The sequence below is a fragment of the Megalobrama amblycephala genome, linkage group LG10 (assembly GCF_018812025.1).
Source record: "Megalobrama amblycephala isolate DHTTF-2021 linkage group LG10, ASM1881202v1, whole genome shotgun sequence".
NCBI classification, from domain to species: Eukaryota; Metazoa; Chordata; class Actinopteri; order Cypriniformes; family Xenocyprididae; genus Megalobrama; species Megalobrama amblycephala.
This window is the reverse complement of record NC_063053.1, coordinates 26338770-26353827: the sequence shown is the minus strand read 5'-3', so window position 1 is coordinate 26353827 and position 15058 is coordinate 26338770. Positions and strand designations below refer to the sequence as shown.

At 32.9% G+C, this 15058-nt stretch overlaps 1 protein-coding gene across 2 annotated transcripts in view; it reads right to left on the bottom strand.

Annotated features, from left to right (window-relative positions):
- prkg1a (protein kinase cGMP-dependent 1a) overlaps window positions 1-15058 on the bottom strand; it is a 105547-nt gene that overhangs the window by 62943 nt on the left and 27546 nt on the right. For both annotated transcript variants that reach the window (XM_048205577.1, XM_048205575.1), the window contains exon 3: window positions 5130-5243. In XM_048205577.1, coding sequence (XP_048061534.1) covers window positions 5130-5243 — 114 coding nt within the window. The remainder of the gene's footprint in view (window positions 1-5129; window positions 5244-15058) is intronic.

Below are 15058 nucleotides of genomic sequence, written 5' to 3'. Positions count from 1 at the left end.
TAAGGATTTCCCACTTGTATTAGTAGACTTAGGCTATTTCGCCACGTGAATGCCCAATTGAAGCTCTCACAAGCACAAAATGCAGGGATAGAATATGTTAATAAAGTATTTATTAACGCATTTTAGACGAACAAAAACAGGTAGGCTAAGCCAAAGACTGAGGCTACACTATCCATAAATAAATGTTCACAAATACCCATGAAAGTAAAACTGAAACCTTTAGTAAGTAAAACTGAAAATTACAAAGGTTTAATTGGCATCTTTATTTCAAACGACCCGACCCGCGACCCGAATATCATTAAAAATATTTTTGGATGACTCGTAACCGCGGGTGACCGCGGGTGACCGCAGGCACCCGCTCATTTTGGATCAACCCGCGCATCACTGATAGCTGCCAAGATATTTTCAACTTCTTTTTACTTCCAAGCAAAGAAAGGAAAAGAACTTTGCAGTGAGTATTTCAGGGCATTGAATCACATTCAGTCTTTTGTAGGGCTGCCCTCGACTAAAGATTTTTCAAGTCGACTAGTAGTCGTTCATTTAACCCATTGGTTGACTAATCACACGTTTATATTAATTTAATTATTTAAATATACCAGGGGGCGGAATACATGCCTTGCTCTCAAGCGCGAGCAAAAGTAAAGATTATGAATGTGTCTGGAAAAAAAGACAGTTTCTGAGCAGTGTTAATTTCGTTGACGAATAATTTTCGTCATAATTTCCGTCAACGACATTTTTTCACGGACGAAAACGAGACGATGACTAAATAAAAATGCGTTTTGAATGACTAAAACTATGACTAAAATCTACTCTAATTTTCGTCAACGAATAAAAATGAGACAAAATGGAAAGAGACGGACGATTTGGGAAGATATCCAGTCAGGACTGCTGACCTGTGTGGAAGATGCGCACATTTGAAGTGTAATGTGCTGATCTAACCGCGGGAAACGCGGCGCTGTTGCGCACTCTACAGGCTTGAGCAGCAGCACATCTGACTGCTGCACAATTAATGAATAGCGCACGTTTATGCCAAGCCATTGCTTATAAGCTAATGTTGATTAATTATGGCAATGTTTACTACATGATGTTTGTATGGTAGTAGGTTTAGATGGTTGTAAGAATGCATATTTTATCTCCGTCATGAGTAGCCTGCAACAATGCAGACTGCAGACATTTCAGAATAAGAGTCAAGGTGTATTTCGGTATGGTTTATAATTATTATTTTTTCCTGGTCATTATTGTTATTTTGTTTACACAGTAAACTGTATTTAATTTAATTTCTATTTAATTGATAGTAAACTACTGTATCTTCTGTCACAGGAAGGAAAGACATTATTTGACACATTATTCAATATATTTTACAAGTATAAGGGTTATTTTAGTTAACTAAACCTAAAACCATAAAAAAAATCATCATTACTTGAAATAAACATTAACTGAAATAAAAAAATAAATATATTCATCTAGTTTCTAAGCTTTAGCTTTAGCTTAACCTGGGGTACTAAAATAACAAACAGAAATAACTACTTATAGACATTTAAAAGCAAAAACTAAAGACATAAACACAAAACATTACTAAAACATTTAACTAAAATTACAATGAAAGCGGAAAAAAAAAAAAAAAAATCAAATCTAATAAAAAATTTTTAATGAAAACTATAATAGTACCTCAATGATAAGTGTGTCAATCCCTGATAAGTACTGAATTTTGCTCTTTCGTGTGTTTTTGCACTTGAACGGTCAAAAACCGTCCGCTTTGGCAAGCAAAGTACAGTTGGGTGAACATAAACAGTTTGGGAAATATTAGATGTACCTATATCAGTGTATAGGATCTGTGTATTGTTAGAGAAATGCTTAATGCATTACAATTGAACTAAATTAGATTTTAGTCAACTAAATCTACTGTAGATTTAGTCGACTAAAATCTTATGATATTTAGTCAACTAAAACTAGACTAAAACTAAAACAATTTCCGATGACTAAAATATGACTAAAACTAAATGGCATTTTAGTCAAAACTAAATCAAATTTTGCTGTCAAAATTAACACTGTTTCTGAGTCAGTGTCGGCTGCAAAGCTGAAGTTGACAATGCTGACTCGTCCATCTCCTCAGTAACATGCCTATAGAGAGAAATGCACCTTTCATATGGATTACATAATCAGAGAGTATTTGTTTTCAATTCATATTGGTTTGTTTAAAAGTAGACGTTTCAAGCTTTCTATAGATATATTTCTCGGTATCAGTACATTTATGTGACGTACTGCTGTTCAGGGAGACAGAGACGGCAGAAAGTGCATCCTGTTTGTTTTCTTTATTTTACAAAAGCACAAAGTTTTGTTGTTATTGTGAGTTTACACAAACAAAAGTAGACCCTTTTACAGGTTGGAATGATGTATTACTATTATCTGTATGACAAAAAATGTAATGTACATAATTACCAAGGACCCGCCATTAACGATCTTTTCCATTACAGACTGCGTGACTTCGCCACTTCCTGACTGTGGAGTTTTTTTTTTTTTCTGCAACTAACCTACTAATAAAATCTTGGTCAACTAAGCCTCTTCTATTCGACTTACATTTAGTCAACTATTAGGGGGCAGCCCTAGTCTTTTGTACACTGTAAAACCCGATAAGTTCAGAGTACTCAAAATTATTGTAGACACCGATTACCTCAAAAAATGTAAAGGTGCCCTAGAATTAAATATTGAATTTATATTGGCATAGTTGAATAACAAGAGTTCAGTACATGGAAAAGACATACACTGAGTTTCAAACTCCATTGTTTCCTCCTTCTTATATAAATCTCATTTGTTTAAAAGACCTCCGGAGAACAGGCGAATCTCAACATAACACCGACTGTTACGTAACAGCCGGGATCATTAATATGTACGCCCCCAATATTTGCATATGCCAGCCCATGATCGAGGCATTACACAAGGGCAGAACGTCTGGATGTGCACAGCTGAATCATCAGACTAGGTAAGCAAACAAGAACAATAGCGAAAAATGGCAGATGGAGCAATAATAACTGACATGATCCATGATATCTTTAGTGATATTTGTGAATTGTCTTTCTAAATGTTTCGTTAGCATGTTGCTAATGTACTGTTAAATGTGGTTAAAGTCACCATCGTTTCTTACTGTATTCATGGAGACAAGAGCCGTAGCTATTTTCATTTTTAAACACTTGCAGTCTGTATAATTCATAAACACATCTTCATTCTTTATAAATCTCTCCAACATTGTGTAATGTTAGCTTTAGCCACGCACCATAGCCTCATACTCATTCAGAATCAAATGTAATACATCCAAATAAATACTATACTCAAATGATCCGATGTATGCATACAGCATGCACGACGAACATCTTGTAAAGATCCATTTTGAGGGTTATATTAGCTGTGTGAACTGTTTTTATGCCGTTCAAGGCAAGCGCGAACTCCGGGGCGGGGGAGCGGGAGATTTAAAGGGGCCGCAACCTATATATCAGTGCATAGTTAATGATGCCCCAAAATAGGCAGTTAAAAAAATGAATTAAAAAAAAATCTATGGGGTATTTTGAGCTGAAACTTCACAGACACATTCAGGGGACACCTTAGACTTATATTACATCTTTTAAAAAGAAGTTCTAGGGCACCTTTAAGTAAAGCAACTCAAATCGTTTAAGTAAAGAATAATTATAAATAACAATTAAGTCAAACTGAATTTTTTAAATTTTAGTTTTATTTAATGTTTAAGTCCACTGTACTTAAAACTATTTTTTACCATATGTAATGTTTTTTATTTTTCAATTATTTTGATGCAGTGGTTGTAAAACCCAATAAGTTCAGAATACTCAAAACATTTAAGTAAACAAAACAATTATTTTAAACTTCATAAATTCAGTAATTATACTATAATTGAAATATTGAATAAACTAATATCTAATCTTTACAGTTAAGTGTTAGTTAGCACCAGCATGTGCTAATGTAACCATCAAAGAGACTATCACTATTTACTTGCATGAACTGCTAATCAACATGCAGTATATATAGCCTTGAAGTTTTGCAGCCCATTCTCGACCTATTCATAGGCACTACTCTTCACCATGATGGTAACCCTAAAAACTTCAACATCACAGAAATACATTTAAATACCAAATAACAGAACATTAAACAATAAAACATCTTTCCCTGTATTAATCTTGTGCAAAAACACACAAAATAACACTCAATTTCAACATTTATTCTCCCTTCCTTACAAAGTGTGATGCAAAGCATGTTGGGAACTTGAAATCTGCTGCAACTCAGTTTAATGTTGAATGGACTCTTTCGATATCGTCGGTTACGTCAGTAACATCAATGAAGTGACATGGTTGACGCCACTTTATATCGCTCAGTAAACTTAAAAATAATAATTTAAGTATAAGGGTTTACTCAAAAATGTTGAGCTACACAAAAATAAAACTAAACTCCTCGTTCAGTAAATGTAATTGTTTTAAGTTCCATCAATGATTTAACAGACTTTAATTGCAGCATACTCAGTCTTTATAAGTTTAGTAGTACTGTTCGGGTTTACGGTGTACGTTATGCGTGCAGAAGTGCGAGCACAAGCAATATGTTGCTGGCTAAAGTTTCTGAATTCTAAACAAGGGTTTCTGAATTCTACATAATACCCCTTTAATAGGGTTAGGGGTATGTTCAGTGCTTGAAGTGGGCTAGTACGCACTGGCACTTATATATTTTAATCTTCTCACATGGGGTACCGGCACTTTTTTCCACTTTTTTTGAGCACTGGGGTATGTTTAAATGACAAAAAAATAAATAAATAAATAACATCCTGGAATATCTAAGCACAATTCATTTGTTGTCCCCTAATATTAAGTCATCCCTCATATCTCTCTTTATCTGGCCTCCTGTCTACTGATGTAATCACAGATTATCATCACAGATGGAGCGATTCGTTGACTTCAGTCATACTGAGAATTATAATCCCAAGATGGCAGATTGGGAAATGTGGCCTAGAATAAACCTAAGATGTGTTAATCTATGTATGTAGAGGGAAAAATATTCCAAAATGTCCCTTGCTTGAGTAACCATAATCGAAGTCAGGATCATTTTATTTATTACTATGGTCTGTGTGAACTCACTTCTCACAGTGGCCGTCCTGGTGCAGTTATAAAGGATGGCGAGCTCTCCAAACACCTTTCCTGGTCCCATGGTGCACAGCTTCAATCCTTCTTTAGTCACTTCAACCTTTCCCTCTGAAATAAAAAAAAAAAAAATAAATAAAAAAAAAAAAAAAAAAACACCACAACTGTAAATAACACACAAAACACTTCTAAAAAAAAACATTTATACATACTAAAAATAATTTAGAGACACATATAATCATGAGTTCAGTCTTAAAAAAGAACTTAACAGTTTGGGAACAGAGCAGAGATTAGTGGACACCTGGGAAAAACATGACCCCATTATTTTAATCCCAAAATCCAAAATAAATAAATAAATAAGGAAAATGTTTTGAAGAGAAAATGAAGTCTACATAGCTCTGTGTAGTAGTAGTAATAATAATAATAATAATAATAATAATAATAATAATAATAGTATGATAAAATTAATATTAAAATTTAAATATTTAAATTGATTATTTTTTAAATAATTTGTTTTCATTATTTAAAAAAAAAAAAAAATTACTACAAAAAAAAATATGAATGAAAATCACAATGTAATGCTGATATCCACAGAAGATGAAGATTATGATAATAATCCAAAGTTTATTAAATAAGTACTAACAAGAGAGCCAACAATTCAATTCAATTGTGTATGAGTGGCAGGAAACTAGAACAAAGGGAACACGTGTCATGAATGAAACTAAACTAACTGAACATAATTGTGATGCACAAAAATAGGATGTTCTTCATGCATATGGGTCAATGGTGTGTGAGGGGTCATTTTTTTGCCCAAAGGCCTTAAATAATAATAAAAAACAAAAATATGTTATCCAAAGTATGTAAGGTAGTACAACTAGATCTCTTCTTTTGAATCCAAAAGGTTTTAATTATATTTTCCTACATTATATTTTCCTATTTTCCTAACTTAAAGATTCTGAAATGTCAAAAGGTAATTTGGTTTAACCATCCAATGGCCAATACAGCCATTTCATTTGTGATTAAAATATTTTAAAATGTAATAAATGTTTTTTTTTTTTTTTAATTCTGGCATGATTTTATAACATCATTTATCAACATAGTGCAAAATGGTATTAAAATTATGTGTGGAAGTCGTTGATTTGTTATGAAAAAAGAATGTCCAGAAAAATTATTTTCATTGATGTCATTTGGAGTAACCAATATAAAGGGACCATTTTGGATCAAGTCATGCGGTCAATATCATGTGACAGGATGTGACATCATTCAGACACCTGCAAAGGACCACATGGTTGTGAAGCAAAGTTACTAACTCTCTCAACTATTTGAAAAATTCATGTTTTCACTTGCTCATACGCATGTCCCAAAATATCAGGTCACTCGGTACAACCGCTATAAAAAATGGAAAATGTTGTAATACTTTAAAAACTTGTACTAAATATAAAATGTTTGATTGTCCTTTAGCTAGCTAGTTAGATATTAGCCTGTTAGCATTGTTTGAAAATATCATCATTCGGTATAACCAAAAGTGTCATTCGGTAAAACTGAAATTTTAGTTAAACCGAATGACTTTTTTGATGACAAAATTTGTCCATTTGTAAAAAATGACAAACGCAGTGTTAATTGATTGTAAAAACCACATAATCTCATTGTTAACACTTAATAAAACTAATATCTCCATTTTGTTTTTTTACACTTATTCGTCAATAACACACATATTAGTGCTGGATTAATCACGATTAATTGCATCTAACATAAAAGTTTGTTTACATAATATGTGTATATATTATTTATGTGTGTATGTGTGTATATACATATATACACACACGCAAACACACGTAATATATATAGGTGTGTGTGTGTGTGTGTGTGTGTGTGTGTGTGTTAAGCACTTTATGTATCCATAATTAGAGAGATCAGACAGAAACGACTGCTGTATCATGATTCATGAAAGAGCACACATCACAGCCTTCAACACACCTTTAGTGTGACTGTACTTTAAAATACACCTGCTGCGCTCTCTCTCTCTCTCTCTCTCAGAGGTGTGAACTGTAGATGGGTTGATATGATACATTATGAGCAGAATAACAGGAAGTCGAGCACCTTTTCTCACTTTTCAACAGCTGATCACACAGACAGTTGGTCTGTGAATGACCATGTGAGATGAGACAGACTGATGCAGAGAAAGATAGAAAAGGTTCACACGGTGTGAAGGGCATATCAAGGTTTTAGAGAGAAAAGACAGTGAGTGTGTTTACATACACATTCATAAACAGATTATGCTTAATAAGCTGACAATGCTTGTGGTCATGTAAACGTGATAAACTGTTTTCCTTTGTCAGAAAAAGGTTATAAACGGATTAAGAATAAACCAATCGACACAGCAAGAATTTTGCCCATTACCCTGATTTCGTCCCGAATCTTAACCAGCTGTCAGATTACTGCAGTGCACATATGTGATGTGAGACAGGTAAGCGTATTTTATAAATTAAAGCAAATTCAACCACAGTGAGTGTTTCGTGGTAGGTGAGGAGAAACATATTGCAAACTACAATTTTTTTCTTGACCCTCATCTCAGCCAAAGGACGATGTAGAAAATTCAAATATGAGAGGAGAATGAGTGTGCAATTTTCAGGCTGACATTTTGAAGTACTGAGGGGGTTTTACTGCTTTATTTAACATCACATCTCATATAATAAATAGAATACTCTGAGTGAAATGCATGGATGCTTACATTTTGCATTCTGTTTTGTTTTTGATTTTTTTTAATACAGTCTTGTAAATACAGTTTACTTGCATTGATTTTTGATTTGCATTTTGAACCACCATATATCACCATATTTCCTATGTCCCCAGGCTTGTGTATCCCATTTTCATGATAAATACAACACTTACTATACGTGATTTTTCCCCAAATGTATACACTGTTGTGTATATCAATGATTCTCTGTCAATTATTACATTTATTTTAACATATAATAAAGCTTTTTAGCATGTCCCTCAAGTTATTGTCCACTCTGTTATTTTTGACTACTTTCCTTTCAAATGAAAGTTGGAAAAGATAAATGGCATCATATCATAAAGCAGTCATCACTACTTTGGAGGGAACACAACTTTATATCAACAACGTGATATAATCTATTATTTGAATAGATCTTCTATTTCTGACAAACTTTATCTTTCAAATTTGATGTGGTCAACCTCAATACGTCTACTCTGGGAAATAAGAAAAAAGTTAGTAGAAAAATCATATTTTTAAAATTACAATTTTAAAACCCATGCAATTCTTTATTTGATAAACCTTCTTCGTTAGCTTATTTTTGCTCCGGCATGGCGCAGTGGCTGATTTTAGGTCAGAATGTCCACTCTGTTAAATCAGAAGACCTAGCAGAGTGGACACTGAAAGTGGATATAGTGATTGTCAAAGTAATTTATGTTTAAAGTTTAAGTAGTAGTAAAGCTCTTTGATAATATTTTACATATTGTTTCCTATCAAAAACCAGTTCAAACAAAAGTAATATTGCAACTGGTTGTATGTGAGAGACAGGAAATCATTCATCCATCCATTTTTTAATACCACTTGTCCACCCTGTTATTATTTTATCCACCCTATTATTATTTTTTTCCACCCTGTTAAGCATTGTTTTTTTTACAATAATTTCATTAAAAAAAAAAATAGCATAAGAAAATTAAAATAATTCAGTGACAATGAAAATGTATTGGAGTATTAATAATGTAGAACTAAAAAGTGAACAAAAAGCCTTTCAGGCATTTGTATCTGAAAAAGAAGATGTTAAATGATATATATATATATATATATATATAATATATAACATATATTTAAAATGTACACAATGCCCATAAATTAGAATATATAGTACAGTCCAAAAGTTTGGAACCACTAAGATTTTTAATGTTTTAAAAGAAGTTTTGTCTGCTCACCAAGGCTACATTTATTTAATTAAAAATACAGTAAAAACAGTAATATTGTGAAATATTATTATAATTTAAAATAACTGTTTTCTATTTGAATATATTTCACAAAGTAATTTATTCCTGTGATGGCAAAGCTGAATTTTCAGCATCATCACTCCAGTCTTCAGTGTCACATGATCCTTCAGAAATCAATATGCTGATTCTGCTGCTCAAGAAACATTTAATGTGTACAATTGTACAAAATATTTGTGTACAATATTTTTTTTCAGGATTATTTGATGAATAGAAAGTTCAAAAGAACAGTGTTTATCTGAAATCTAATCTTTTGTAACATTATAAATGTCTTTACTGCCACTTTTGATTGATTTAATGCATCCTTGCTGAATAAAAGTATTCATTTCTTTAATTTCTTTTCAAAAAAATAAAAATAAAAATTCTTACTGACCCCAAACTTTTGAACGGTAGTGTATAATGCTACAGAAGCTTTGTATTTCAGATAAATGCTGTTCTTTTGAACTTTCTATTCATCAAAGAATCCTGAAAAAAAAGTACACAACTGTTTTCAACATTGAAAATAATCATAAATGTTTATTGAGCAGCAAATCAGCATATTAGAATGATTTCTGAAGGATCATGTGACACTGAAGACTGGAGTAACGATGCTGAAAATTCAGCTTTGCATCACAGGAATAAATTACTTTGTCAAATATATTTAAATAGTACACAGTTATTTTAAATTGTAATAATATTTCACAATATTACTGTTTTTTACTAAATATATGTTGTCGCAGAAAATGTACACAATGCCCATAAATTAGAATCATAAGTATTTTAAACTGTTGTTCATTTGTCATTGATTTTGTTTAATAAACGGTTAAAGCTGCAGTCCGTGATTTTTGGCCCTCTAGTGGTTAATAAACAGAACTGCACGTCCTGCAGAAAAACATTGTAGCCGGAGCTACTTTCCTCCGTGTATGTCTATGGCGAGTCACGCAGTTACTGTGATACTCTGCGGCGGGTCCTATCAGTCCGGTCTGAAATAGTCCGGTGTACCATAATGATTCAGGGTAAGACAAAAACACGGTTTGGAAAATGGATTCATGTTGTACATTCTCATTATATTATTTTTGTAAATTTTGAACACAAAAAAAGTTACGGACAGCAGCTTTAAGTTTATTTACCCAAACCTGACCAAAATCAGTTTTCAAATGTTTTACATCACCATATCATGATTACACAAAAATATCTTTTAAAAACTGAGTTTGATTTTTTAAATTTTATGCACAGAATTTTCTAAAAAGCACAGAATACTAGGAATGACCCAGTTATCAGTATATTGGTGTGCATTGGTGTGCAAACATGCTCAGTGATATATGTGAATGTTAGAGAGCAAGAGAAAACAAAAAGAGAGTTGATGACCCTTCCCTTCTGATGGACTATTTAACCTATCATTTATATTCAGCTCTGGCAGAACAGGATTATGGGGCAGAATGACTTTCACGTGGCCTTGACCTAATCAAACCTTTCTCTGCATTCATTATTATCATGGTTCAAAATTAACTTTTTGCCAACACTCATCAATGGCAAATGAAGAAAATTGCAGGCCCTAAAAATTTATTTTTCACATCTGTGGTATAATTTAGATGTTTTTGTCATTTTTTATACTTGTGTCAAACAGCATATATCATTGTGTGATTCGCAGCATCACATCCGAGATGAGCCAGATGACAGATGACACATCCGAGATGACAGTCTCCGTCTGTCTGCGATATTTCTGTTTTAGTGGCTTAATGTGAGAAGTATACCACATATGTGTCACTACATGGAGTTGGAGTTCTTCAGAAAATTAAAATTAGACATTCTAGATTGACTTCTAATAATAACATTTCCATTGAGGTAAAAGATGCAACAGATGTTTTCCTGATCAGGCGCTTTATGCCTTTGAATTTGAATTTGAATAACGCACATCATTTACATCAGAGAGACAGTTTGACATAAAGCATGTAATGTTGCAGTTCCTAATAAAGTTACCAGCCAACTGGCAAGTCATTCTGTTTTATTTATTCACTATCAAATGAGAACAAGTACCACCTTGTCACCATAATGGTTCCTCAATTTTTTTTCAGACCTGAGCAAATTGACAACTCTTTGAGCACAACTTTAAGAACTATAAACAACACACATAATGCAATATTTTAATGAAAATCAATATTTGTGTAGTTAATTCAAGGTTGTAGGGAACACATTTATGCTACTGTTCAAAAGTTGGGGGTCAGTAATATTTTTTTAAATACTTTTATTTAGCAAGAATGCATTAAATTCAAAAGTGACAGAAGACATGTATAATATTAGAAAATAATTATTTTTCAAATAAATGCTGTTCTTTTGAACATTCTTTTCATCGAAGAATTCTGAAAAGAATCCATAAAAATAACAATATTACTGTTTTTATTTTTGAGCAAATAAATGCAGCCTTGGTGAGCATAATTTTAAGTTTTTTTAAAATTAAGTTTACACAACAACGATGCATTATAAATAGAAAACTATAAACTATAACTATATGCACTATAAATTGCATGTAGAAATGACAACATTGTCAAACCGATCCCCATTCACACAGATCTGCGAAAATTACTAAAAATGCTGCATTATGCTGCCAGGCCAGTAGTTGGCGATGTCAATTTGTGAAGAAACACTGCACGCCTATAGACTGAACACATATTACGCATGCGCATGATGTCAACATTTTCACAAATTTGTGTTTTTGTAGTTTACACATGCACTTTGAAACCTGTCTTCAAATGCATTTTCAGGCCCCCAAAATGCCATTGTTGTGTAAATGAATGGCCAAAACACATAAAAAGTTACCCGTTTTTAGTAGGGCTGCCCCCTAATAGTCAACTAAACGTTAATCGACGAGAAGAGGCTTAGTCAACCAAAATTTTATTAGTTAGTCGCAGAAAAAAAATTCCACAGAAAGTGAAGTCACGCCAAGCAGTATGTCTGGCAGGAAATCCAAACGCTTGCCTATCATCTATTGACCTCAAATATGGCTTTCATTTATCATTTGAAACATGTAAGAAGTAGCAACTTTATATGGCCGCTCACTCTAAGGTTAACCTAGATAAATGTGCGCTATTATTAGCCGCATATCCAAGTGTTTGTGTGGAGTGTGGAAGCTAGTATTAGAGCGCTTACTGCATTACACATCACAAAAATAAACCAAAACTCAGTGTATAGGCTACTTTCCTCACAAACCTGAGAAATATCTATAGAAAGCTTGAAATTCATACTTTTAAACAAACCAATTTGAATAGAAAACAAACACTGATATGTAATCCACATGAAAGGTACATTACTCTCTAAAGACGCGTCCACTATACATCTTTGCAGCCGACACCGACTCAAAAAACACTAGTTTATTAATAAATAGTTAAGATGTCTTTTTCTTATACACATTCATAATCATTACATTTGTCGGTGCTTTGCGGCAAGCTTTATAAGTGCGCTTGAGCATGGAATAGGCTATATATTACGCCCCGACCAATATTTAAGTAATTAAATTATTATAAACATGATTAGTCAACTAATGGCTTAAATGAATGACTAGTCAGCTAGAAAAATCTTTAGTCAGAGACAGCCCTAGTTTTCAAACTTTTAAACAGAAGTGTAAGCATAGGCTATATACACGGGAGAGAAAATATAATCATTACACCAAATGCTTTGAGATCACATTAAAATGAGAGGTTAGAACATGCAAATAACTTCTCAGATAATGTCAGAGAGTGAGATAAAATTAAAAACAGCCTAAGTATTGATATAAAAGTGACCCACAACACGCCATAAATGTCCAACATAAAATTATACTGTGACTATCTGAGCCATAAGGAATTAAATATTAAATATGAACAGTTTATCAGCACCGCAGGGCATAGTCAAACGGGACATTCATAAAGTCATCAAGGTTTTTAAGCTTAAATATCTACAGCACATGCATTCATTAATAGAAGGTTAATTAAATAATGACATGTGGTGTAATGTAGTGCAGACATTAATGAAATACAAACAAAAGGATACAGAAGACTGTGAGCATGAACAGGGTTGAAGCTGTAAAGTTTAGCCCAGGGTTTAATCACACTGAAAAGTTGTAGTCATTTTAAGTGTCTCACATGTTTTTTCCCAAAGCTAATATTCATACCACCACAACAGGAAGTAATAATGTCCAATAGCGTGACCTCCAGTTCCTCCTCTGACAGACACAGGAAGCTATGACCCTCAGGGTCAAGGACATTGTTGTGAACAACTGATTACATTTCCCAACACACTAATGTGCTTCTTTGACAAAGAATGGAAAATCTCTTGCGATGCTCATGTTAAGGGCTGGCACTGTAAGATGACAGGTAACCCTCCTCCTGACTTGCTCATAATGTTTACTCTGTCATGGTTATTAAGCACTACTGTTCAGAGCAGCTCAACTACTATTAATGCCCTACAACCAAACATCTATTACCTATGATTCACAGAGATAAGAAGAAGAGGAAGAGAGAGAGACAGACATGTTCCCCTGACATGAGTTCTACTAAACAAACATTAATAACTCAGAGACAGATGCTAAGTGATCAAACAGGCAGGAATGAAATAATGCATGAAATGAAATAAAGAGCGCAGACTGCAGATAAGGCTCCTGAAGACAGATATTAAATGATGGGAGATTGTCTTGTGTTTACTCTGCAGGCTGAAATGGACTCTGAATGCTGTACATCTGAGCAAAACAAAAACAATGAGCAGGAAATAATGCAGTGAGGGACTTAATTTTATCCATCGGGATTTGATTGGACTGGGAAAAGTGAAACATGCTGGGCTATGATATTATTGGTTTATATTATGTTTGTTTTATATAAAAGTTTGGGGTAAGATTTCCCTTTTTTTTTTTTTTTTAATATTTCCTTTTTTTATATATTGTATATAAAATATTGTAAAATAAGTGTGCCAATATTTTTAAAAATAGAAACACTAAGAGCACAATTATTTTACACAATATTTACTGAATAATTCACTTAAAACATTGAGAATGGTTTGTATTTATTTATTTATTTATTAATGCTTTTTAATTAAAAAATAAAATATAGAATTAAAAAAAAAGGGAATCTGGTCTATTGAGTGTCTGTTCCTTAGACATATTCCCAAACTAAAGGATACTAAAATGGATTAAAAGTAAAGAAAAGACAGTTTAAAAGAAAAAAATAAGCAAATGAAAAAAACATGAAACAGGAGAGAAAAATATGAGTAAGGATATGGGAAAAGAAACAAGTGGACACCTGTAGACCAGTGGAATAGGACATTGTTTATTAAATTAGGTGACCAAACCACAAGACGGCATCTGTCACATTGAGTGAGCAGAATAAAAAAAAAAGCCAAGAACAGGCAACATATCGCCTGATAAGACTAAAGGCAAAGTTCTTGTGATATCAATGTGTAACAATATTTACTGACAGATAAAATAAAAGATGGTAAATTTACAACCCAGTCTGTCAAAGTGACAGATAATGATTATTTGTAGCAGCACCTCTGTACTCACTCTCTCCCTGCTGAACTTTCATGATGGTTAACCATGGTTCTGATGGTTATAACATGATTGAAAACTAACAACATTGCGAGAACAGAACATTTATCCATCAGTGAATTTGATTCAAGTTTTTATTTTTTCTTTAAAAGCCTGAATAAATCCATTTAGCATGAAGTGATAAAGTGGTTTGGATGTTTGGAATGATTCATTGTTGGAAAAACTGGTTACAGATTGAGGCCCCCTTGGACGTAGAGTACTATGGACCCTGTGTTCAATCTGTGCCTGCACATTTGTCATCATTAATGTCAGCCTGAAATCAAAATTTTTATATTGTGTTCAATTCATCAATGCATGTTATTCTATTTATATTATATATAATATAATATATATATATAGTACAGTCCAAAAGTTTGGAACCACTAAGATT